The 20,844-nt window shown below is 40.2% G+C and overlaps 1 protein-coding gene across 1 annotated transcript in view; it reads left to right on the top strand.

Moving 5' to 3' along the window:
- Positions 1 to 20,844, top strand: part of LOC129705602 (golgin subfamily B member 1-like) — a 74,473-nt gene that overhangs the window by 9,096 nt on the left and 44,533 nt on the right. The window contains 11 exon segments of the mRNA XM_055649216.1: positions 1,563 to 1,709; positions 2,932 to 3,045; positions 5,223 to 5,390; positions 6,297 to 6,482; positions 7,783 to 7,905; positions 10,055 to 10,168; positions 11,814 to 12,105; positions 13,645 to 13,760; positions 14,333 to 14,450; positions 15,002 to 15,093; positions 17,772 to 17,916. Of these exon segments, the coding sequence (XP_055505191.1) occupies positions 1,563 to 1,709; positions 2,932 to 3,045; positions 5,223 to 5,390; positions 6,297 to 6,482; positions 7,783 to 7,905; positions 10,055 to 10,168; positions 11,814 to 12,105; positions 13,645 to 13,760; positions 14,333 to 14,450; positions 15,002 to 15,093; positions 17,772 to 17,916 (1,615 nt within the window).

The raw sequence follows: 20,844 nt of genomic DNA, 5'->3' as shown, positions 1-20,844 counted from the left end.
CTTCTTATTTTCTAAAGCAAAGACTATTGTTAAACTGTTTAACGTTGTTTGTCAGGTCTTTTAAAGGAAATTGAAAGGATGGCCATATCTGGTTTAGAAGGTTGTACTTCAAAATAGACTGCAAAAAGTTATTTAAAAGTCCTACTCAAACGATTTAAGCAGAAAGTCACACCTGATGCTTCCAGTACAATACTGAGTGAACTTAAAGTGCCAACTTTCAAATGAAATGTTAAATTAAATTGTGTTTGGTGTCTCAGGAGGTTGTGAAATATTTTATTTTGGCATATTTTAGAGAAAGAAAAGTGTTTTCCAGTGTGACTTTTCCAGTGTTTACCCCAAAAGTAACACCCTTCAAGTTGTTAATCCAGCACATTAGTACATTATCACATATTAGCTTTTTTCAAATTAGTTACATGGTTTATGACATTCCAATGTTAATTGAACAACAAAGGTCCCTTATAAGCAACATTGGCTGCAAACAAATTTTAGGTACCCAGAGGAAGTTACCTAATTAGTTTTCTGTTTAAATCCAGTAATGATTCCTTGATCCTTGACCATGAGAGAGTTTGTTTTGCTGCTGAATCATTTTGGGGCTTGATTCCAAATACAGGCTGTGAGGTTTGCTAAATTTGCAGTGCAATTGCAGCCATGTCTGGATTACTGCATTAATTTAGTGAAGTTGGCATCTCTGAAGTTGGACAAATCATTAGGTCTGGCAGAAATGTTTCCCAGCCAATTAAAAGAAGCAAGGGTGGGAACAGCTGAGGTTCTGACTAAATGCTTTCAGTCTTCCTTTGCCAAAGGAATGGTGCCAAAAAATTGTTCAAATTGTCGAGGAGTGCTTCCTGTTCCGTTTATTATATAATAGCAAAGATGAAATTGTACAGGAGAAGATGCAGATGAGATTTTAGTTTAGTTAATTGTCACATGTAATGAGGTACAATGAAAAGCTTTAACTTGTAGCTTTAAATTGTAGATTTGAGGAACTACTGTGTATATTAGGATTGTTTCCTTTGGAGCACATGATGAAAGTAGACGAGGCATGTAAAATTGAGGACCCATGAGAAAATAATTATACGATACGATAAGACTTTATTCATCCCCGGATTGCATTATATGTTGTACCCTTTATCTGTACACTGTGGACAGCTTGATTGTAATCATATATAGTCTTTGACTGCATGGCACTCAGACAAAAGCTTTACGCTGCACCTCGGTTGGTACAAGTGACAACATTAAACTAAACAAGCCTTGAAAAACCAAAGGGCATAGATTTAAAATAATTAATTGAAACATAAGGGTGAGGCTAAGCTGAGGCTAAACTTTTTCACACAGCAGACCTTATGGCCTGAAGGTTGATGTAGGCACAATCCCTCAACCCCTACGTCTGTTCTGCCATTTAATTTCATCTCGTCAATTGGCATCTTAGTCTCAATCTTGCTTGTCAGACATCAGCCAGTCTTGAGAAAATATTAATCCAAATTGTTTCTCAGTAACATTAGCGTTTGAAACAAAGTAGAAACTTCACGTGTTCAAATTGCAACACAATTACTTTGTTGCAGGAGGACAAAGATGCCTTTGAAGCAAAGATTTCCAAAATGAAGCTGCAGAGTAAGGCAAAGATCACCTCACTTTCAACTCAGCTGGAAGACATGAAGAACCAGCATGGTGATTCTGCTTCGAAGGAGCAGACAGCTGGGAAGCACAAGGTATGTAATTTTCTTCATGCTACCATTATCTACTAACTAATCCCAGTAATTCATTGAGGCAAAACATGATAGACAGCATACATTGCAAAATTCTGTGTTGAATATCATTGCTTGAAACGTGTTCGCTCCAAAGTTTAATCCAAGTTATAGTTTATATAAATTGTATGGTAAAATTTTTGGGATACAGCCAGCGTATATAACAAAAGTAGGTATGAGATTTTATTTTCTTGTGCGCTGCCTGAAAGGGTGGAAGAATCAGATTGAATTATAACTTTAAGGAAAAGGATATGTAATTGAAAATAAAACAGTTATACGGCTATGAGGAAAGAACAAAATAGGATATCTCTAAAAGACTTGTCACAAAGTGCTGAATGGTGACTTGGTGTGCTGCAAGAATGTAGGATTCCATGGAGTGCTTATATTGTGATCCTTGCATTTTGGAGGACTTGCCCCCACAATTGAATTTATATTGGGATAAATTGTTTCGATGGAGAAACTCTCTCTGTGGCAGAGGGGACACAGATTTAAAGATGACTGATGAAGAAAATGGAAGCAATATAAAGAATTATTTTTTATACATTGCATGCTGGATTTGGGAATGTTCCAAATGAAAAGGTACTGGAAGTAGCTCCAGCAGAAACTTAATGAAAGCGTATTAAGGAGCAATGGGGGAAGAGCAATTTTTGTTTAGTTCAGAGGTACAGCATTTAAACAGGCCTGCAGGGCCACCGAGACCATGCCAACATCCGTTCACACTAGTTCTATGTTATCCCACTTTCACATCCACTTCCTACAAACTAGGGGCAGTTTACAAAGGAAATTTGGGATGTAGATGAAACGGGAACACCCTGAGGTAACCCACGCGGTCCCAGAGAGAATGTGTAAACTCCACTCAGGCAGGATCCAAGGTCAGGATCCAAATCAGATCTTTGGCACTATGGGACAGCAGCTCGACAGCTGTGCCACTGTGCTGCCATGTGTGAGACCAGTGGAATAGTTCTTTATAAAAGAGCAGTGGAGCGTGACCAATGGCTTAAACAAAGAGTTGTATGAGTGTTTACATTTGACCTTATTCTAGGTTTAATTGTGATATGTGGGGGAAAAAAAATGTGAGATAGATATTGTGCTTTATACAGTATTTCATAGAAGTCCCCAGTAAATAGTCAAGAATGAATATGCATTATTATTACAATGTTTTACCATTTGTATGACTTCTTTGCAGCAATCCACTAATGGTGACCAAATGGCTAATCGCGGTAAAATCTTGATGTTGAGGAAAAAGATCGAGGAGTTGGAGTCGCAGGTTGACAACAAAGATTCAGAGTTAAAAAATAAGGTAAGATTTTCATTTCAGTTATCTCAGTTTGTTGTGTTGGTATTTTCAGATAACTACGCTTGATTTTTCTGAAAGCCACTGCTTGAGATTCACATAAGAGATTAGTGTACATACGATTTGGGCTAATACACAGTTATGGATTGAAAATTGATTTAACAAACGAAACAAAGAGTAGAAATGAATGGCTCGTTTTTAGCGTAGCAGCCAGTGAGAGTTAGTTGTGGGATATCGCAGGGTCAGTGCTTGGGCCCCCAGCAATTCATAATAGATATCAATTAATTGGTTGAGGGAACCAAATATAACATTTTTAAGTTTTCCGACAGTCACGAGACTGAGGGGATTGTGAGATATGAAGTCATAGAGTCATACAGCACAGAAACAGGCTGTTCGGCCCAACTCATCCATTGCAACCAGAATGCTCCATCTGAGCTAGCGCCATATGTCCATGTTTGGTCCATATCCCTGGAAACCTTTCCTATCCATATAACGGTCCATGTGTTTTTGAAATGCTGTTATTGTATTGTAAATGCTGCTTCAACTATCTTCCTTGACAGCTTGTTCCATATACTCACCACCTTCTGAGTGAAAAATGTGTTCATGGGTACCTATTAAATCTTGCGCCTCTCACCTCTAGACCGATGTCCTCTGGTTTTTGATTACTCAACACTATCCCCTCACTACCTATTCCCCTCATGATTTTGTACACCTTATTAAGATCATCCCTCAGTCTTCTGTGCAGGCTCTTGATCCTGGCAACGTCCTTGTAACCCTTCTCTACATTCTTTCCAGCTTAATTACATCTTTCCCAAAACAGGGTGACCAAAACTGAAAATAGTACTCCAAATGTCTTGTGTAACTCAAACTGTAATATAACATGTGTTTAAGAAGGAAATGCAGATGCTGGAAAATCGAAGGTACACAAAAATGATGGAGAAACTCAGCGGGTGCAGCAGCATCTATGGAGTGAAAGAAATAGGCAACATTTCGGGCCGAAACCCTTCTTCAGACTGATTTTTGTGTACCTGTAATATAACATCCCAGGTTCTATACTCAATGCGCTGATTGATGAAGACCTATGTACGAAAAGCCTTCTTGACCACCCTACCTACCTGTGACACCACTTTCAATGGACTATGTAACGTTTGAAAACTGTCTTCACTGTCTCCAATGCCACCTGTTTTAGTGCCATCTGCAAACTTACTAATCAAGCCTTGTACATGCCTTGATCTGGAGGGCACAAAGAGGCTTCAATCTATTTTACAGAACTGTAGTGAATGGGAAAATACACGGCAAATGAAGTATAATATGGATAAATGTAAAGTTATCCATTTTGGTTGGCATAACATTAACATTATTTAAAGGTGATAGATTTAATGGACATTGTTCATGCACAGAAGGATCTGGTTGTCATTGTACATCAGACACTGAAAGGAGATAAAGTGGAGTAAAGGAGATATGAAGGTGCATGAAGCTGTTAAGAAATATTGGTTATCCTTCACTCTAAGGGGTTTTGAGTGAGGTTTATATATTCAATATATACAATTACAGCGCCACACTTGGAGTATTGTTTGGAGGCTCTGTTTACCTATGAAAAAATATACTTGCCAAAGAGAGAGCACAATGAAAGTTGACCAGACTGATTCCTGTGATGGCGGATGCTGTTGTGTCAGGAGAGATTGGATTGATTGCACCTTTACTCACTGCAGTTTAGAAGAATGAGAGGAAATGTCTTGAAGCATGTAAAATGCTGACTGGTATACTTGGTGCAGGGTGGATGTTTTCCCAATGTGGGAAACTAAAATCAAGAGTCCTAGTCTCACTGTTATGGGGAGAATGGGGTTAGGAGGGAGGGATAGATCAGCCATGATTGAATTTGCGGAGTGGTCTTGATTGCGCCAAATGGCCTAATTCTGCTCCAATCGCTTATGATATGGGTAAAGACATTTAAAACTAAGATGCCAAAAAAATCTTCACCTCGAGAGTGGGGATCTTGAGAAATTCTCCATCACGGATGGCAATGAAAGCCAAATTGCTGAGATAAATAGATCTCCATGCAAAAAAAGACTTTGGGGTTATTTGGAGAGATTGGGAATAACATCACATCAAATGGCCGAGCAGGCTCAAAGAGATGATAGGCAAATACCTATTTTTCTCTGTCTATTATGTTTGATATGCAGCACACTCAGCTAGAAGCCCAACTGGCACGTGGTGCTGAGATGGACCTGATGCTTGCTGAGAAGGATAAGAAACTGGCTGATCGAGATGCGTACATTGTTGAGCTACAGTTAGCGTCTGTTTCAGATTACGCAACTCCGCAAGGAATTCAGCCTGGTGAAGAAATTAAGGTGAACATTAACACAAATTTGTTATGTCGTTTATCTTTAAACATGACTTAATTTGGTTTCATTCAAGTTAATCTGTTTTCTGTTTGGAATGGGTTTGATAGCTGAGTATTTACCATTAACAAAAGCTGTGGGCTACTTAAGTTCATGGTTTGTTTGTAGTGCATTTTTGAATGAAATTCCGTTTCTGTATTGAAAGACCAGCAAGGTAGATTTATATCACGTAAAGAGTAACATTGCTAGAAAATGTTCAAGACTTTTAACATTAAAATTTAAAGAAAAGTATGTTGTATGAGTGTTCTACATTTTAAAGATTTTAAGTATGATCAGGTCAAATGCCAAAAATAACATGGGACTAAGGGAAAATCATTGAATTCTTTGCTGTGGAAAAATAAAAGTGGGCGGAAAAGAGAACAGTACAGCGAAAAGCAGTGTAGAAAAATAAAAGAGGAATGGTCCTGCTTCATTTGTCCTGTGATTACTGTCAATTTACAGTATCAATTCACGGAGGTTACTTGCTTTTCTTTAATCTTTAACATATTAAAATAATGTGATACCTGAATTTTTAACATATTCTATCAAGGTTACTTTAATGGCATGTTAGTGTGTAGTTAGTTCTCTGCTTAAAATTAACTGTAATGTTGAGAGGATTAACACTTTATACATGTGTGCTACTATAATTATTTGCTATATAATTATTAAACCCTTTTCCACAATTATTTGCAACAGTATATTTTTACAAGGCCTTCCTTTCCAGCTTCCCATCTCTTCTGCTTTGAGAAATTTACTGCCATTGGCATTAGCTCTGATGCAGTTTAGTGCACATGTAATAACTACTGTGGATATGAGCAGGTTTGAAGTACGTGGGCGGTATTGTCAACATTGCTGTGTTTCTTTTGGATGGAGCAGGATAAGATTGAAACGCAGGAAACTTCAATCAGTGACTTGCAGTCAATGGTTCGCAGTCTGACCAGAAAGGTTGAGGAGAGTGAAGAACGATTCAGTATTCTCCAGGAAGAAGCAACTGGTCTGAAAGACCAGCTAAACAAAGAGAAAATTCAATATAAAGAGAAGGAAGCAATGTACATTAAAAATGTGAGTGCAAGTAACCGCTGATAAAAATATCTGTTCATTGCGATCTTCTGATACTCGAGCACCTGGGTATTTATATCTGTGGTTTGCTTAATTTAGCAGGTTGAATGATACTTTTGCCATTTTTAAGGGTATTAATATTTGTTATTTAAAATTAACATGAGGCCATTATATGAGTCTGCGAGACAGTGAAACGATGAGGGGTTGACGTTACTTCATGAAGTTGGCAGCAACTTTGAGATTTTCACATAACTGTCCTTCACAAATGTTGCTGTTTTGAAAGCACCTTTACTAGAATAGAGGGGAGAAAACAATTAGGTTGTGAGAGAAAGAAAGGGAAGAAAAAAAAGTTTAACAAATAAATTAAAAAAACAATGAACCTGAGACCATGCTTAGAGTAGTTACTTTGTGGTCGCAGACCTGATTGGCAGTCACTCGCACTTAGCACTTAATTAATGTTTACTTACGATATGATACGATTGAACTTTATTTATCCCAGGAAGAAAATTGATTTGCCAACAACACAAGATGCATGAAACGTGAAATAAAAGTGACAAGTGGAAAGGATTGGGAGATGTGCAGAGATTGGGGAGGGGAGTCAGTCTCAGTCTACCCCACGACAGAAAGGGGAAGAGTTGTACTGTTTGATAGCCACAAGGAAGAAGGATCTCCTGTGTCGTTCTGTGCTGCATCTTTGCGGAACCAGTCTGTTGCTGAAGGTGCTCCTCAGGTTGAGCAGTGTGTCATGGAGTAGGTGATCTGTATTGTCCAAGATGCTCTGCAGTTTGAGGAGCATCCTCCCTTCCAAGACCAACCTCCCATGAGTCCAATTCCGCCCCCAGGACGGAGCCAGCCTTCCTGATGAGCTTATTAATCCTGTTGGTGTCCACCGCCTTCGCCCTGCTGCCCCAGCACACGGCAGCGAGTGCACACTTGGTGTAAATAGGGTGTATTATATATGGTGTACATATATATAGTGTATTATACATTACACACAGTATAATATTACACACATTATACTGTGTGTATAATGCACTGGGGAATTATAGCCCTCAATATCTGTGATGACTTTACTTAGTACATGGCGCACATGTAAAAGATTGAATGGCCAGTGTGTTGAAAGTGAAAGGTTCAGGTTTTGCACAATTGGTGCCGAGTTTCACATTGCAAACAGCTCACGATACTGATTGAAGTTGCTGTACCGTTTACACATAACCACGGCTCTGTTATCTTTTCCTTTACTTTTAATAGCAGAATTCATCCTGTGTAGTAACATTGCCTTATAATGGAATTTTTGTTTCAGATTCATGTGTTTCAAGAAATCATTCAAGCACAGGAGAATAAGCTTGCTGAGCAGATACAGAAGCATGAACAGGAGCTTTTCCTTGTGGCTGCCAAATCAGATGCCAGTGCTGATTTAGACCAAGTAAATATGCTTTCAGAATTAAAATGGGAACTAGTAAAGAATACAAGTTTCTGACAAATTTTGAGAGGTTGGGTGAGGAGGCACTGTGTTGAGTGGCACTCTGGCGCAGTGGTAGAGTTGCTGCCTTGCAGCACTTGCATCGCCAGAGACCCGGGTTCGATCCCAACTATGGGTGCTGTCTGTACCGGAGTTTGTACTGTGACCACGTGGGTTTTCCCTGTGACCACGTGGGTTTTCTCCCGAGATCTTCGGTTTCCTCCCACGCTTCAAAGACATACAGGTTTGTAGGTTAATTGGCTTGGGCTTGTATACTTGGTAACTGTAAATTGTCCCTGTGTTTGTAGGTTAATTGGCTTGGGCTTGTATACTTGGTATAACTGTAAATTGTCCCTGATGTCCCTAGGCTTGTGCTAATGTGCAGGGATCACTGGTCGGTGTGGAATCGGTGGGCCGAAGGACCTGTTTCTGCGCTGTATCTAAACTAAACTAAACATGTAGGAGAAAAATGTAGATCCGGGGTCACTGTTTAAAAATAAGTGGTTGCCCAGTTAATGCATTAGCATTTTTGTTTCTCTGCCAACGGCGTGCGTGTTTGGAACTATGTTTGTCCAAGTGTAGACAATGCAGACTTGTGGAATATTTTCAAGACAGACGGGATCGTTTCATGATAAACTGGGTGAATGTTTACATTAGGTCAGTGATAATCTTAATGAAATGCAGAACAGACCTGATGGACTGAATCGGTATTCGTGCAGAATGTGAAAACAAACAACTGCAGATGCTGGTTTATACCAAAGATAGAATTGCTGGAGTAACTCAGTTGGACAAGGATCCCGACCTGAAACATCATCCATCCTTTTTTTCTAAAGATGCTGCCTGACCTGTTGAGTTATTCCTGGACTTTGTGTCTAACTTGGGTACTGCTCCCTTGAGGAGGCACATATCTGTGAGCTATAATAGTCCTGTGAATATCCCTCATCCGCACCATCTTGTACATGGATTTTAATGCTTGCACTTCAAGCGTGTTTGATCAGTGAGCCATTAAAAATATCTTTACGCTAGATATTACCGTTGATGCAACAAGCAGACAAGTCTTTGTCCTCTTTGACATTTCACTTTGACACACACAATTTTGTAAAATCAGACTAACATCAGGTGGCGCTGTAAGTGTCAGCCTCGCCAACAGCCTGTCTCGTCCCTTTTGTTTGGTTTTTAGTCTGTTTTATTTGTATGTGTTAGGGTATCCTTAGTTTTGTATTACGTGGGTGTGTGTGTGTGTGTGTGTGTGTGTGGGGGGGGGTGGGGGAAATAGGAAACTTTTTTTATCTCTTCCCTCGACGGAGGTTCGACTTTTTCTTTGCATCTCTGCCGGCGTTGTGGCCTAACATCGTGGAACTGGAGGTGCCTTTGTTAGGGATCAACGTCGGGAGGTCCAACTGCAGGAGCTTCGACCGCCCCGATGGCGGGAGCCTCGATCGCTCCTTTGTGGTGGCTTTGATCGCCGACTGCGGGAGCTTCGACCGCCCCTACTGCAAATATTGCCCCAACCGTGGGAGAAAAGGAGGAAGATGGTAAAAGTTATTTGCCTTCAATCACATGGGGAATATGGGGTAGCCGAAATCACGGTCAACGAGCTACCTGCCCTGGTGGGGACTCGGAGGGATCATTGTGAGTGCAGTGATCCTGGAGTCTGGTGCGAGTGTGGACGGCTTTCTGACTTTGGGCGGACAGGGACTGCAGAGAAAGTACAGCAGTCGGTGAAGGAGTGTGTGTGTGTGGCCAGGACATTGAACTGATGGCTGTGGGTCTCCGCTCAATCTGGGTGCCCTAGGGATTCTCACACGCCGCTGTGGTGGCTGTTTATGTTCAATCTTTATGTAGTTTTGTATCTTGTTTCTTTTTTGGTATGACTGTATAGTAAATCAAATTTCACTGTACCTAGGTGCATGTGACAATGAAGGACCATTAAACCATTGAAATCAAATTAATGATTTCATTAATGATAATTTTAATTTTACTGTCTTAATACCAAGGCGGAATTGAAAACCTAACTATTGGTGCACTTGAATTACAAATGTATGATTTCCATTTTATGTTGCCCAGTTTTTATCACTGTTAGGAGGTATTAATCACTTGTTAACTTCCTCAGTTGTTGAAAGCACTCAAGCAAAAACTCCATGAAAAGGAAGAAGTACTGTTGGGAAGGACACAAGTTGTGGATGTGCTGCAGAAAGAGCTCGATGGGAAGAATCGGGAGCTAACGGTAAGGAAATCATTGTTTGCTGCTGTGTGAATCTGTATTACAAGGAAAGATCTCTGCAACCAACTAAGGGATTCTGTTGTAACTGGCAGTGAAATAAAAATAGCAGGGAGCCTCTTGGAATAAATCTGTAAATATGAAAAAATTAGAGGATTTTCTTTTAAATCTTCCCATTCTTTTTTCTAAATCTGCCCTTCAACCCATTTATGATGTGTTCTAGTGCAGAATCACAGTTTATGTGGAGGCTTGCAACATTGTCATTCTGTGTTATGACAGGTTGTTGGCATTGCTGATCTGTGCCACCAATTCTTTTCAGCCGTGACCAAGATCAGGAGAGATCTGCTATTTAAGATACCAACAACACATGAACTCTTGATTATAATGCAACAGCGTCACTACTGATTATATTGTTCTTCATTTTCCCATCCATTCGTGGGAGTCTAGGACTAGAGGTCATAGCCTCAGAATTAAAGGACGTTCCTTTGGGAAGGAGATGAGGAAGAATTTCTTTAGTCAGATGATGGTGACTCTGTGGAAATCATTGCCACAGACGGCTGTGGAGGACGTCAGTGGATATTTTTATGGCAGAGATAGATAGATTCATGATGAGTACAGTGTCAGAGATGAAGGAAGGAGAACAGGAGGGAGATAGATGATTGGATGATGCAGGAGACTTGATGGGCCAAATGGCCTAATTCTGCTTCTATCACTTATGACTTTATGATGAGTGTTTTAATTTTGATGACTACTTGACACTTCTATTTTGACAGGTTCAACTTTTCTTGCTCGTCTGCTTGGCTTATTCATTTCATTCATTCAATGTTACTTTGGAAAGCTACATTATGTAAGCTTAATGGGCCTGTCCCACAGGTGACTTTTTAGGCGACAGCAGGAGACTATGCAGTCGTCACATGGTCGCAATATGTTCACGGGTGGTTGCTGGGGAGTCGTCTTCCTGGTCGTGAGGAGTTCCCGCGTTCTGGGAACTAGTCGCGGCCTCATTATGGTTGCCGCAAATATTTCAACATGACGCCGCCATGGAGAGTAGCAAGAATTTGTGTGCTGTAGGTGGGTCGCCAGGAGGTAATAGTGGGTTGCCAGGACGTCGAAGGTTCTCGTAGGTTATTGCAAGTGCTGAACAGTGAATTTCATTGGCTCATTGGGGAAAAAAACGTAAGCAGTAGTTTTCAGAACCAAGGACAACCGACCGGTAATGTTAATGTCCGCCAAGCTTCACAGCCGTGTATCTCTGGCTTCTTAAAACTTGTCTCCATTTCTTCTCCCTCCTTCTCCCCCCCCCCCTCCCCCCCCCCCCCCCTCTTTTAACGGAGTTACCGTACACTGTGCTTTAGCCGTCTTAATTACAGCGCCATCCTTCCTGTGTGTGTATGTATCACCTTGGCTTTGCACCGTGTGAATATCACTCAGACAGCGCTCCCCCACCCCCACTTGCCCTGTCTCCCGCCTGCATAAAACGGTTGGTGAAGGAAGCGATGTGTGTGTGTTGCACTCTGACAGTCGCCGTTCCAGTTGCCAGATTTTCAGGCGACTGCCGGCAACTTGACAATCGCCTGACAAATCGCCTAAGTGGGACATGAGGCTCACGAAAGTCTCTTTAGTTTAATTTGGCTATTTCTAATTTTTTTAGGAGGTGGTTGAAGATTTTAGGGTGGTCCAGTTAGAAAACAAAAATCTCAAGGACAAGCTTCTTGCTGAAAAGCACGTCATGAGAACCCAGGTCCGAGATCTGATGGAAAGGCACGAGGCAGATTTGAAAAATGTCCAAAGGAAACACAGCACTGAGTTCCATAAAATCAAGGAGAAACTTCAGAAAGATCAGCAACTTTTACAACCTCACGCCAAGGTCTGTGTACCACCTGCAGAACAGGAAACTGGTTCTTTAGATTATTGTACTGAACGGAAGATTGGAGAACTGGAAGGTAATTACTCAGAGTTGACCTGTTAATATTTTTGGCCATAAATGTTCCTGCCGCAGATTTGTCCATCTGTCGCCACGTGGCAGGGAGTAGGTTTGCCTTAAAATATTCTAGCATGAGAGGAATGGAGTGGATTTTATTTTTGTTTTGCCGTGTAATTATCTCGTCTCTGTAACCTCATGACATTTTGTGTTTGCAAATTGGTTGCTGTAATTCCCATATTTTATCACTGATCACACTTAAAAATTAAACCATTTGCCATTGGTTGGTAAACAGGTTGGCACATTCAGTGATCAGGAAAAGTAGCATGTAATCTAAGTTTTTTTCACTCGGGTATTCTGGTCAGATTCCTTGATCAGAACATAGTGATGTTTAAAGGATTCAAGTAAAGAATCCTCTGAGAAGCATTTGTGAGAGTCTGCCAAATGGCTGACAGGAACACACAGTAGTCATTTGGACAAACTCGTACAGATGCTTTTCAAAACAATCTCTTCGTGAATCCTTTAAACATCGCTATCACTGAATTTTAATTTTGAGAGGGTGCTGATAGTTAAAACATTGACATCGTGAAGGGCGGACTGGGGGCGCAGCGGTGGAGTTGCTGCCTTTCAGCGCCAGAGACCAGGGTTCGATCCTGACTGTGGTGCTTGTCTGTACGGAGTTTGTATGTTCTCCCTGTGACCGCGTGGGTTTTCGTCCAGGTGCTCCGGTTTCCTCACACACTCCAAAGACATACAGGTTTGTCGGTTAATTGGCTTGGGTTAATGGTAAATTATCCCGAGTGTGTGTAGGATAGTGTTAATGTGCGAGGATAATTGGTCGGCGCAGACATGGTGGGTCGAAGGACCTGTTTCCACGCTGTATTTCTAAATAAAATAATTTGAAGACATTTTACCATTCACAATGCCCTTGCCAGGAATGGTACATCAAAGTATTTTAATTTCAAATAGCTTTTAATGAGAAGACCACAGAGCAAACAGGACACTTCATTAACTCCATGAATGTCTTCTCTCTGTGAGACTTGAGCTGTGTTTGCATGACAGTTTACAGAAGAGAGGGTGAAACCAGGGACAAGATACAATTATGGTGTAGAGAGACTATATTGAGCAGCAGAAGAGGATATTTAATTGGAGTAATTTAAAATAAATAAGGGTTTTAATGGAGCCAGTGGAGAATGATCATTTTGTTTTGGGATTAAGTAACTTTATACCTTAATTTCCAAAATGCTGCTGAGGAGACACATTTTCTGTGGAGCTTTATTCAAGCTTCTAATCTTTTCTCACTAGTGATAGTTAAGGAATTTATCATTGGATAAATATGTAAATGGAATTACCATTTTGCCTTACAAATCTTCAAGCTTAATGAATTGTAGCATTTCAAGGATATTTTATGATTTCAAATGCTGGTAATTAGTACAACATATGATTTTCACTGATTGCCATTAATTGCGGTGGAAAACATTGCAAATTGTGGGGGTATTGCTTTTTTTGCAACAAATATCAGATCATTATGGGTGTTTTGTTTCCTTTCTCTTTCTTAAAGAACAAGTGAGGCTTATAACGCAAGAGGCTGAAAAATCAGAGGCCAGGTTCCTGACAATGAAAGCTTGGTCCAAATCGAAAATCAGGCAGGTTGAGGAGGAGCTGAAAAATGCACAGGTACCCCAAATAAAAATCCCTTGCACCTGGTGACGATTAATTGGATATTAATCTATTTGCCATTTACCTAGAATGAAATGACTTCATCTTATAAAGAAAGGAAATTTGATGGTATGTTATTGCTTGAGTTGTTGAAGCATTGTGGGAACCAAAATTATTATTTTTTTTACAGTACATTGTAGATTTCTAATCTGGGCTCAACTGTATGAAGGAGTGCATCCATACATTTGACTGCTCCATTTCGTGTAGAACCCCTTTCTGAAGAGTAAATGACATGGGATTGATGTGAGCCTGCAGGAAAATTCAATCACAAAATAGTTGTGGTAGAATGGAGCTGTCGGCAATGGCACATTATAAGTATAATGCATGTTAAAATTATTTAGAGTCTTACTGCTCAGAAACAGGCCCTTCAGCCCAACTTGCCCACACTGACCAACGTGCCCCATCTACACTAGTCCTACCTGCCTTTAGTCATAAAGCAAAATATTTAATCTAGAATTTGAATGGTGGCTATTTTACTGACCAATAGAAATCCCTTGGCTTTAATTGACACCAAACTTATTTCTACCCAGGTTGGACCTTCTCAGCAGGAGCTGCTGGACCTCAAAGACATAGCGGCTGACTTGGAAGAGGAGAACAAACAATTACACCTGAAAGTGAATTATCTACAACTTGTCGAGGCACAAAATGGTGTGTTGTATAGTATGACTTTAATTGGGTAAGAAGGAACTGGGGATGCTGGTTTACACCGAAGATAGACACAAAATGCTGAAGTCAGCGGGTCAGGCAGCATCTCTGGAGATAAGGTATAGGTGATGTTTCGGGTCAAGACCCTTCATCAGACTGAGAGTCAGGGAGGGGGAAATTAGAGGTATGGGGAGGTACAGAACAAAGCAGAGCCTGCATCGATGACTCGGGGAGGGTGGAGCTGACAATGGTCCATTGTTGGCTGGGGATGAGGTGATAATGAAGGAATACAAATTGTGAAATTAGCAAGAGGACTAGGGTGCGGGAGGGACAGAGAGAGAGAGGGAGAGAATGGAAGGGTTATTTGGTTAGAGATCCTTCATTCCCTTGTGTAAGAAGGAACTGCAGTTGCTGGTTAACCGACGATAGACACATAAACCTGGAATAAGTCAGCGAGACATGCAGCATCTCTGGAGAGAAAGAATGGGTGACGTTTCTGGCCGTGACCCTTCCTCATTCTCTTTATTTAAATGGTGATACGTGTTTTCTTACAGAGAAGCTTCAAGCAAAATTGGAACAATATGAAGAGCAACAACAGAAGATGCAAGCAGATTTAGAACAAGTTACCAAGACATCAACTTCCCAGGTTGGGAGAATTTGTGCTGCATTTAATTCATCCACGTACAATCTAAATTCCAAGCGTGCGCATTCTGCACAGATTCAACATTCAAGTATCCTGTTAATTAATCTTAAACTGTATTGTATGTTGCTTAATCAGATTTTTTTTTTAAACGGGTCCTTTAAGTAAGTTTTTATTTTGCTCTTTTCTATTATCATCCTTACTTTTTGGCTTGATGCTTGCATCTGAGAGGCGCTATTTGCTTCCACCCCAGATGGTTTCTGTATGCATTACCACACACCTTGACATGGAGAAAGTCTCCTGAATTAGCTATTGTGGTTGGGGAAGCAACAGAGTATTTCTAGACATTTTAATCTAGTTTGGGTAATTTGACCTATTAATATTATATGGTCATAAGGAATAGGAGTAGAATTAGGTCATTCGGCCCATCAAGTCTACCCCACCATTCAATCATGGCTGATCAATCTCTCCCTCCTAACCCCATTCTCCTGCCTTCGCCCCATAACCCCTGACACCTGTACTAATCAAGAATCTATCTATGCCTTAAAAATATCCACTGACTTGACCTCTACAGCCATCTGTAGCAAAGAATTCCACAGTTTCACCACCATCTGGCTAAAGAAATTTCACCTCATCTAAATTAATGTCCTTTAACCTATATTCTCCACATTTTAGAAGTGTGAGGTGAAAAGAAGGAGTGGGTGTGGAGAAAGGTCTTTGACAAGATAGAGGCTGATAGGATATTTTCCCTAAAGGGAGTCTAGTCCTAAAGGTCATAGCCTCAGGATAAGGATTGGCTTCAAAGCTATAATAGACAAAAGGTGCAGGAGTAGGCCATTCGACCCTTCGATCCAGCAGTGCCATTCAATGTGATCATGGCTGATCATCCCCAATCGGTATCCCGTTCCTGCCTTCTCCCCATATCCCCTGACTCCGCTATCTTTAAGAGCCCTATCTAGGGCCGTATACAACTGCAGAAGGACCTCTCTGCTCCTATACTCAACTCCTTTTGTTCCGGCATGCCATTTGCTATCTTCACTGCCTATGTATGTGCACTCTTACTTTCATTGACTGATTAACAAGGATCCCTGGATCCCATTGTACTTCCCCTTTTCCCAACGAGACCATTTAAATAATAATCTGCCTTCCTATTTTTGCTACCAAAGTGGATAACCTCACATTTATCCACATTAAATTGCATCTGCCATGCATCTTCCCACTCATCCAAACTGTCCAAGTCACCCTGCAATTCTCATAGCATCCTCCTCACAGTTCACACTGCCACCCAGCTTTGTGTCATCTGCAAATTTGCTAATATTACTTTGAATCCTTTCATCTAAATCATTGATGTATATTGTAAATAGCTGCGGTCCCAGCATACAGCCTTGCTGTACCCCACTAGTCACTGCCTGCCATTCTGAAAGGGACCCGTTAATCCCTACTCTTTGTTACCTGTCTATTTTCTATCCATGTTAGCACCCAATACCATGTGCTCTAATTTTGCCCACTAATCTCCTATGTGGGACCTTATCAAATGCTTTCTGAAAGTCCAAGTACACTACATCCACTGGGTCTCCTTTGTCCATTTTCTTAGTTACATCCTCAAAAAATTCCAGAAGATTAGTCAAGCATGATTTCCCCTTCGTAAATCCATGCTCACTTGGACTGATCCTGTTACTGCTATCCAAATCTGCCGCTATTTCGTCATTTATAATTGACTCCAGCATTTTCCCCACCACTGATATTACAGGCTAACTGGTCTATTTTTTTCTGTTTTCTCTCTTCCCCCTTTCTTAAAAAGTGGGATAACATTAGCGACCCTCCAATCCACAGGAACTGATCCTGAGTCTATAGAACATTGGAAAATGATCACCAATGCTTCCACAATTTCTAGTGCTACCCAACACCATTTCCTGCCTAATGTGGGTTTCCTTCAATTCCTCCGACTCCAGATCCTCTGGCCACTAGTACATCAGGAAGATTGATTGTGTCCTCCTTAGTGAAGATGGATCCAAAGTACATGACATTTCACCTCTGAGGGTTGCAAATCTTTTGAATTCCTTACCCTCCGGAGCTGTGGGTGGAGAACCATTCAGTATATTCAAGGGTTAGCCAGCTAGAATTTTACACTGCAGGAAAATTAAGGGTTATGGGGATTAGGTAAATGTTTAGATCAAAAATCAAATCAGCCATGATCACGTGATAGAACAAATAAGGCTCAAGGGCTGATTTTTTTTAATGTAATAAAAGTTTCCAATTATCCAATTCTCCAACTTGTAATTCTAATGACATGTTACAATAAGTCTTGAAGGTCTCCATCAGAAGAAACAAGTCAGTGCTTCATTGCCCTTTATCTTAAAGACAATTAAAATAATTTTACTTGTATCTGAATATCACTGAAATCATCAAATCATTTCCAGCAGAGAATAAAAAAGGGTAAACTTTTAAAAACAATATTTTTCACCATGGTTCAGTTTTTAATGCTTATCACACCTCTGGTCATCTTGCTGAGTAACTCTAAAGTTCAAATCAGCTTGCTATTTTGTTAATCAAATATATCCGGGAGTCAAACATACAGAATCATTAATCTTGTGCCGAAGCGCTTTTGTTTCATATGGCATCAAGCATCTAATTGCCCAGTTAGATGAGTGGATAATGTTGCTTTGTGTGTAATGTGTCTGTAGACAAGTGAATCTGAATCTGCAGAGGAACTGCACAGCCGCCTGATTAAGTGGCCAGAAATGGTTTCGAAGCCGACACCGAGCCATGACAATGATGAGAGGACTGTCATGGAATTAAGGATGACGCAACTTGAGGAAGAAAGAGAAGGTAAATTGTGGTGCTCTCTGGTTCTCACTCGGAACAAGTCACGCAGTTTACTTAGTTTTAATTTAAAATATTTAAGGAGTGAATGACTTGATCAGTGATCTTGATGACTTGAAAGTCGAGTGCACCTCTATTTAGGGATCTGTTTGTTGTCCATATTTCATTCGAGACAAAGGCTACTGTCAATTTATTTTAATGCTGGAATTCTAACGATTTTACTTTCAGCATCAAAATCCATGCTGACAATAGCAAATCCAGCTGTTTAGCGTGGGCAAGTTAATTGGCTTGGGTTTGTATACTTAGTTTAAGTGTAAATTGTCCAGGCTTGTGTTAATGTGCGGGGATCGCTGGTCAGTGCGGACTCGGTGGGCCGAAGAGCCTGTTTCAGCACTGTATCTCCAAACTAGACTAAACTAAAATCTCCTTTGAAACTATGGCAACATAACTGCAGATACTGACATCATAGCAGTTAAGGTGTGGTGACAAGCCAGTCTTATGATGTCTTGGCTGCAAGATAATTATGATGAAGATGCTTTTAATCCAGTACTTTAGTGTTGTATTTTTTATCATAAATCTATTTTTTTAAATTAGCATTCTATTGATGTGTGTAATGACCTTTCTTTATGCATTCAAGGGATGTGGGCTTTGGAGAACGAGCCCGCATTTTATTGCCCGTGCCGTATTGCCCTTGGCATGGCGGTGGTGAGCTGCATCCAGGTGTAAATTTTGAATAGCAAATGTACATGATGAAATTTTAGTTACACAATATATAGAAAGACATGTACTGTTTAATGGTAGACAAAAATGCTGGAGAAACTCAGCGAGTGAGGCAGCATCTATGGAGCGAAGGAAATGGGCAACGTTTCAGGTCGAAACCCTTCTTCAGACTTTGTTACTGTTTAATGTTGGGACAACTGTAAAGAAGATACGTTTGCTGTATCTACAATTGGGTTAAGGCCAATAGCAGCTAGTTCCTCACAGAGTCTTACAGCATGGAAACAAGCCGTTCAGCCCAAGTTGCCCAAGACGACCAACATGCCCCATCTCACTCGTCCCACCTGCCTGTGTTTGACCCTTAAACTACCCTGTCCATGTACCTGACTAAATGTTTCTTAAGCATTGTGATAGTATCTGCCTCAACTACCTCCTTTGGCAGGTCACTCTATATACTTATTGCCCTTAGTGTAGAAAAAGGTCGCCCCTCAGGTGGCTATTAAATCTTTCTCCCCTCACCTTAAACCTATGTCTCTCTGGTTCTTGATATGATAACTTTTAGGTGGGAAGGTGTCATTGTGTTACGTAAGAAAATTGCATTCCATTAACTCAAACCAAAGGCTGTCCATTATTGAGGGCATTTAGCTACAGTTATTTATTTATATTGGTTTTAGCTATGCTTAGTAGTCGAGATATTTCCTACCTTATGTAATATTTTTGTATTGGGTGTATTTTGCAATAATGAATTAATTTTTACCCATGGACACCTGGCCAATAGTGGGAGCCATTTTTTAAACCATGTAAAATGTACGGCGAGAATCATCTATTCATCTTTGATGTTGACAATTAGAAAGTCAAGTGGCTACAATATTAAAATGTGTGGAATATGTTGAAATATTGTACAGTCTTTGAATGTCTAGAATTTGAATCAAAATTGTTAACTTATAACTACCTTCCTACTTTCGTCTGAAAAATTAATAGACTGTTAGAAAGTTAGCTTGTTTGCTTTTCTGCATATCTTTAATTTCTGATTTTTCTTTCTTTGTGTTTGAATTTGATATGTTATTTAAAATATTGTGACTGTAGCAGCATTTCTGAAAAAGAGTTGAAAGCGTTTTTGGTCTGTAATGTGAAGATCTGATGTGTAGTTACTTTTAAAATTGAGCATGACTTTATTAATATTTCTTTTCCTCTACCATTTTCATGATGAGCACTCAGCGATTCCATCCACTTCCCCCTCCACTGCTTTTGCAACTGTGATTTGGCCAGCCATTACGAGCACAGTTTCCCATCAGTTTTGTGCATGCAGGTCTCTGTCACCATGTCCTGTGCGGTGCACTGCGGGTTATTTCTAAGCTTTTGAATTTGTACCAGGAAATAATCAGCAGTGCACTTCACCAGCTAAATTGTGCTGTGACTTAATTGTTATTCACCGAACATACCCTGCTCAGAAGCGTCGATGTGCAATTCCTGTGGAATATGATTTGCCATTGATCATTCCTACCTTCCTATGCAACCTTTACCATTGCACACTAGTGAATGTTTGGCCTACCTTGCATGGGGCCATAAATTATTGTCTTTAAACGTTCTTTGTTGCTTTGCATGTTGAGTCAAATTTCATTTGAATATAACATCCTTTGCAAATCACAAAACTCCAAATCACAAAACAGATGGGAAAATTATTTTTGCCAGAATCATTTCACTCTTAACATTTGCAAATGAGTTAGTTGGCAAATGCATTAGCATATAGTTTACATCCCACCCTTCCCAGAACTGATATTCAGTTTAATTTTATGCCCAAGTGTTCCTGTCCCTCGTTGAAGTAAAAAAATTATCTTGTTATTGACAAGCTAATGATTAATGTGTGTCTTGCCTGTTTATGTCTGTAAACCAGTGACATATCTTCCGAGTGGTTTCCCCAAGGTAGATTAATTGTAGAGACAGAACATTTATGAAGATAGTTGTGCTGATATTAATACCTCAGATTTTTAGGTTATTGTAATGTTTAAATGTTTTTGGTTGCTATATTATGAAAGTGGGAACTTTGGATTTTGTAGTTTACTTTGGAAATCATGAAGTTGTCCAATTGTTTAGAATACTGATACAAACTATGCTGCTTTGCAGCCTTCTCCACAACAATCCAGGGAAATCTATTTGAATGGATGAAATTTCCTGGATTTGCAAACTGGTTACATCTGCTATCCATAATCTGATGGC

Source organism: Leucoraja erinacea, chromosome 18 (genome assembly GCF_028641065.1).
Source record: "Leucoraja erinacea ecotype New England chromosome 18, Leri_hhj_1, whole genome shotgun sequence".
In the NCBI taxonomy this organism is placed as follows: domain Eukaryota; kingdom Metazoa; phylum Chordata; class Chondrichthyes; order Rajiformes; family Rajidae; genus Leucoraja; species Leucoraja erinaceus.
The sequence above is the reverse complement of the archived record's forward strand: the minus strand, read 5'-3'. Positions and strand labels throughout refer to the sequence as shown.